Raw genomic sequence first — 6000 nt, forward strand, 5'->3', positions numbered from 1 at the left:
ACACCCAGTGGACCAAAAACCCACCTGTAATTAAAACAGAAATGACTTGTTAGCCACCTTCTAAACTCCTGGAAAGCCTAAAGTCTGTCTGGACTTGCCTGAGTCTGGAGGGACTTCAGGAACCAGGCCCCGGGGCCCTGTGTGCCTTCGGAGGCCTGCCAGGCTTTCTAGGTCAGGCCTCATTACGGAGGACCAGGACCGAGAAGAAAGTGGCTCTTGGGCAGGCCCACCCGATCCCCCACCTCGGGGCTCCGGAGAGACACTTGCTTTGTGTTTGTGCATTTCGACACAGCAGCCCAGACACCGCTGTGACCGCTTGGAGCCCCGGGGAGGCCACCACTGCAAAACCCGTATTTGTCACCCGGATCTGCATAAGATCCAGGAAACTGGGTCCCTACCTTGAAGGCTTCTTCCGGTTCAGTGTTCTTAATGAAAAGAGAAAAGATCACTGGGTAGCATCTTCAATGGCTGGGATCCCGGCTCCATCTTTCTTTCTTCTTTTTTTTTTTTAATTTTTAAAATTTTTTTGTCTTTTTGCTATTTCTTTGGGCCGCTCCCGTGGCATATGGAGGTTCCCAGGCTCGGGGTCGAATCGGAGCTGGAGCCACCGGCCTACGCCAGAGCCACAGCAACGCGGGATCCGAGCCGCGTCTACGACCTACACCACAGCTCACGGCAATGCCGGATCATTAACCCACTGAGCAAGGGCAGGGACCGAACCCGCAACCTCATGGTTCCTAGTCGGATTCGTTAACCACTGCGCCACGACGGGAACTTCCCATCTTTCTGAATTATGTAACCTGGGGCCCCTCATCTGGAAAGGGGAGATAAAACCTAACCAGCAAAACTGCTGGGGCAATTAAAAAACTAGGTGTGAAGGGGTACACAGCAAGCACTCAGGAGCTGGGCTGCAAATCTGAGGGTGACACATGCCTGGTTCCCTCAACATACCTTCGTGAGGTTTTAGGCATTATATGGATGAGCAAACCCAGCCAAGTTCAGAGCACTTTCCCAAGGCTACATGGCCAGCAAGGTGGAGGTGGGCAGCCTCCAGGTGAGCAGGCATTAAGCCTCCAGCTTAAAAACAAGGACTCTGGAATTACACAAACCTGGGGTCAAATCCTAGCTTTGCTACCTGAGGCAAGTGACTTCCCCTCCATGTGCCTTGGTTTCCTCATCTGTTAAATGGTGGTGCAACCACCCTGTGACGCACCCAGCATAACCCATGATGGAGAAAATCTGTGTGAGACCCAACCATTTCTATTCTTCACCTTCTCAGTGTGCAAAGGATGCCGAAGGCTTTCAGAAGACAGCCTTGAAGAGAGTATCATTTTTCTAACTTTTTTGGGCTTCCACTTGCAAGTTTTCCATATCATTGGATGCAAGTCCATCGAGTGATTAGACTTTCCCCCACAAAGGCATTATAGACAAAACAAGCCTTAATCCCAAAGGGGAAAAATGCAACAAAAGTCAACCACCCTGTAACCTGATTTAATTCTCTTCATGGCACTAACACTATAGCATATAGATGGCGATGTTTGCGCTTGTTTTTCTCCCCAACCAGGATGTCGGCTCCCCCAGGACAGAGTCCGACTTTGGTTCACTGCTGCAGCATCAGGGTCTAGAACAAAGCCTAGCACTTTTGGAGAATATTGAATGGCTCTTCTGGAATAAGACTCCAGGAGGGCTGCCCACATGAGAAACATTTCTGCATCTTTTTGCAAAACTGCCTTGGGTACAGAATCCTCACTGGAAGGCAGTCGCAGGATACAGTTTTGTTTTTGCTGAGCGCATATGTTTTTCACCAGGTGAATCTGCCTTTGTATCAAGAAGCTCGGAGCACAATTCTGTGCTCAACTGCGGTGTTCTCCTCAACGCCTTTTTCTGATGTGGACATGAGATGTAAGTTAAGTGTAAGAAGATTCTGCTAGAACTCCTTGGCGACCCTATTTTTAACCACAGACTGCATTAATTCTAAGCTGCTTCGCAAACTTGAACGCGCCTGCGAATTACCCTGGGATCTAGTTAAAATGCAGACTCGGACTCAGTAGGTCAGGGGCGGGGCCGACATGCCGCCTCCCTAACAAGTTCCAGGTGATGCCGCTGCGGGGCCCTGGACCACACTCTGAGCAGCAAAGGTCTAAGAGACTTGCTTCCTTGATTTGGTAGAATTTCTCCCTCCTCCTCGGGGGCAAAATATCACGCATGGCTCAAAAACTGGGGTGGGCACCAGAAGCACCTGGAGAGCTGGTCACTTACACATCGCCGTTTCGCGTCCACCGCCCCCCCTCCCCGCCTAGACCCACACAGAGGAGGAGCGCGCCCAGGAAGCTCCCCAGGTGCTTCTGCGGCTGGTGGCCTCGAAGCGCATTTGGAGAGGCCCTGCTCGAGGGAATGAGGGCTCTCTTCAAGGTTTTTCCCAAAGGCAATCTCCCGGTGACAGATCCTAAGAGGGGACTACCCCGCTGTCTCTAGCCCAGCATCGGCTGGGGTCCCGGTCCCTCCCCATCAGCCACAAGGATCGCGACGGTGTCAGCACCCCCCCCCCCGCCCCACCGTCCCGCACCGCCCGCCTGCCAGTCGGCTGCGTCCGCCGCAGGCCCTCGGGTGGGGGCCGGGCCGCTCATGCGCACCACCGGGCCCACCCGGCGCCGGGCCCCCGCCTCGCGGGCCAACAGGGTGGGGTCCCCGCCCGCCCCCCGCCCGCCTTACCTCTCTGGACCAGAGTGGCCAAGGAGAAAGCGAGGCAGATGAGGAACGCTGAGCGCCAGGCCACCATGGCTGGGAGCGGGCGGACGGGGCCCAGGAGAGCAGAGTTAGCGCGAGAGCGCCCGAGGGGGAAATCGGGGAGGACCCGGGAAGGAGGAGGCGGAGCGGCGGGGGGAGCAGCCGGCTGCCACTGCAGGGCCCCGCCCAGAGCCGGCGCGCGCGGCGCGGCCCCGGCAGGGCGGAGGAGGGGCGCGCACCGACGCCGGCGCAGGGGCGCGCCCGCCGGGGACCAGGGGAGGTGGGGCGGGGCCTGCGGCTGCGGCGCGAGGGGCGGGGCGAGCCTGCAGTCTCGGGGGCGGGGCCTCTGCGCGATGGGCGGGGCTGGGCCCCGCACGCGGCCGGCGGCCCCTTTCACACCCGGCCCTCGAGAAGGAAGTCTCGGGGGTGGGCCCTGCGGGCTGGGAGCCGTGAGTTGACAGTGGCTCTGGTGCTGGAAGCGCCGGCGGCGAGGGTGTGCGGTGATTTCCACCCCGCGCGCCAGACTTCCCCACCCAGACCCGAGGCGGCGCACGTGCCCAGTGTGTTCTGCCAGCCGGGTGACCTTGGACAGGGCTTTTCCCCTTCTGGCCTTGGTGTGCTGCGGGTTAAGGGCTTTTCCCTAGGGGGTCCCTCCAGCTGCGACTTCGGGACCGAGCAGCCGCGCTCCTGCTCGCGTCGCCACGGCCGAGTTTGCTTGTCAGAAGCGCCGGCTGCCTCCCACTTGGCTGATCCTGCAGTGGGACCCTGTCCAGAAATTAAAGGAAAGGGCCGTTTTCGCGGCCAGGTTAGCAGACAGCGGCACGTCTGGAGGAAATGAGTCTGAGCCCTGGGCGCGGGGTGGGGGTGGGGGTGGGGGGTTGCAGCAGAGAGGGAGGAAGGGCGGGGGGCGGCCTGGAGCCGGAGCGCCTGGGGACTAGCGGGGAGGGACCGAGTCAGCTCCCCCGAGGCTTTGATGACTGCGCTGAAAGCGCGAGTTCACATCTGCAGAGTCGATCTGCGAATGTGCTCAGTGACGGCCGCACGCGCTGCAGCCCTTTGCCATGAATCCGCTCAAACCCAGTCCAACTCTGGGACCCGGCGAAATCACATTCCGACACTGCCTGCAACAGCGACGTGCCCGCTGCAGCCTTTGACGTGAACGCTCTTGAGAAGGGTGCCGGCTGCAGCAGGCTTTCGAGGACAAAGAGAAAGCGCCACTGCTCCCCGGAGTGTCGGAGCGGTGGCGTCGAGCCTGGCCCTCCCATTATTCGTGAGCCACATCCTCCTTAGAGGGGGCTTCTACCACCCCCCCCCCGCAGTGTCCCTTCTGTTGGCTTCTTGTGTCCCCCACCGGTCCCGCACTTCCAGAAACCTCCCCCATGCGGTGGCTTCGGCCACTCCCAGAGCCATGGTAGGGGGCAGAGGTCTCCCTAACGTGGAGACCTCTGTGACTTCTGTCCATCACTCTGAATCTTGGGGCTGCAAAAACAAAACTCATGAGTGAGCGGGTGCTTATTCTATGATCCTTAGCAGAGTATTCTTATGGGAGCATTGACAGATAGCTGCTAGTTATTGGACACACACGTGTACATGGTATATTCTGGGCTTTTGATACTTTTTATTCCTGCAACACCTTCATGTATCACCTCAATAATTAATGAGGGAAAAGGAGCAAAATGGAGCTTCCTCGAGATTGGAGAGTTAAACTCCAGTCCCATCTTGTCAAAGTCCCAACTCATGGGGTCAAAGGTGGCAGGGGCCCCCACCTCCCGCCCCCCCACCGCCAGCAGGTGAATAGCTAAGAACATGTGCTTCAGAGCCAGACGGGGTGGCAGTCCTACACTCCCCACTGCCCCTGATCGTGGGTGCCGGGACCGACTCCCGGCCAGGCCTGCCTGGGCCCCATATCCTCACCCTCCTGCTCCCCCCCGCCCCTCCCTGAACTTCTCATAGCCTGAAAACTGTCACCAGCTGGAAAACCATTTGGCCTGATAAGCATCTCCCCTGAGACGCCCACCTTTCCTGGGCACTGAGCCAGGCAGAGAAGCGTGGTGTGGGCAAACGGCCGCCAGGCCGGTCTGGTGGCACAGGAGCGGCGCAGAGGGAGCTGGGAGGGCTCTCGCTGATCTGAGTGAAGTCGGCTTCTGAGGGCGAGCCTGGTCTTCCGTCAGTCCCCGCCCTGCTGCCCCCACCCGCCCTACACACCACATCCCTGGAACTTCCCAAAGAGCCGTCACCTCCCTCTCTCTGTGCCACAAACCCCTCCTTGCAAGGTCCCCCAAGGGGGCCTCCGTCACCCATGGCCAAAATTAGACCCAGCCGGTGGCCCAAGGACCTTGCAAGGAAGGGTTTGTGGCACTCGGGCGAGAGAACAGGAACTCTGCACTCATGATAGGGAGGTGACAGCTGTTTGGGAATTTCCAGGAGGGTGGGGGCAGCGGGGTGCCAGGGGGCGGGGGGGGGAACTGATGGAGAGGGAGTCCACCAGAGGGCAGGGGCAGGGACAAAGACCTTGCCCGATTCAGGGTCACCCTTTGGCCTGAGGACCCAGGGCAGCTCAGCCCATGTTCCTGGCTTCAGCAACCCTTCCATCTGCTTCCTCTTCTCCCCCAGCCCCGTGCCCTCACCCCTCAAACCAAAGTCATTTGCGGGCATGTCGGCTCCAGAGTGGACGGGCAGGGGACCAGCACTCTCCCCACCGGCCCAGCTCCCCACTTTCTGGGCCAGTTAAGAGTCCAAACCACCCAGCACAGCACCAGGAAGGCAGCTTCTGGGAAGGGGTGCACCGGGAGCTACAACCCGCGTCCAGATGCCTGACAGCAGGGGTGGGTCTTTACCAGCCTCCTGGCGGGCGAAGGAAGAAAAGGAGGCGGTTGTTGTTGCGGCAAGTTTTTCCCCATAAAGCTAGGGTACAGACCTTTATTATGAAGTCCTGGACGTTTGGGGGGGGGGTACACAAAAGTCCTTTGTTTTATGAAAAGATGGCAGTGTTTTGTTTAATGTGCTTACTTTGCAAAATGAAAAGCTGGCAATCCTGCCTGTCCCCAAATTTAAATAAGGACACCTACTCACCAGTGACATTCACATGTCTGGGAACCCCTGGCCGTACTGGCAAGATTTAGGCCATCCAGAGGGCTAGAAGGGAAGCAGAGGCCCACAAATGAGCATTTGAACCCAGGCTCCTGAAACATCGGGATTTTCTGGAACACACCGCATAGGTAGACAGAAGCCCGAAAGTGGATTCTAGAACAATGTTTCCTCTCTTATTTTTTT

General features: G+C 58.3%; 1 protein-coding gene across 4 annotated transcripts in view; it reads right to left on the minus strand.

The window, feature by feature from the left end:
• The window catches only part of CD99L2 (CD99 molecule like 2), a 79322-nt gene extending 76338 nt beyond the window's left edge, over positions 1-2984 (minus strand). For 3 of the 4 annotated variants that reach the window (XM_003135466.4, XM_003135467.4, XM_013991048.2), the window contains exon 1: positions 2713-2984. In XM_003135466.4, coding sequence (XP_003135514.1) covers positions 2713-2779 — 67 coding nt within the window. In that variant the 5' untranslated portion in view covers positions 2780-2984. The remainder of the gene's footprint in view (positions 1-2712) is intronic. The other variant, XM_013991049.2, reaches the window with a different exon arrangement.

Source organism: Sus scrofa, chromosome X (genome assembly GCF_000003025.6).
Source record: "Sus scrofa isolate TJ Tabasco breed Duroc chromosome X, Sscrofa11.1, whole genome shotgun sequence".
Taxonomy (NCBI): Eukaryota; Metazoa; Chordata; class Mammalia; order Artiodactyla; family Suidae; genus Sus; species Sus scrofa.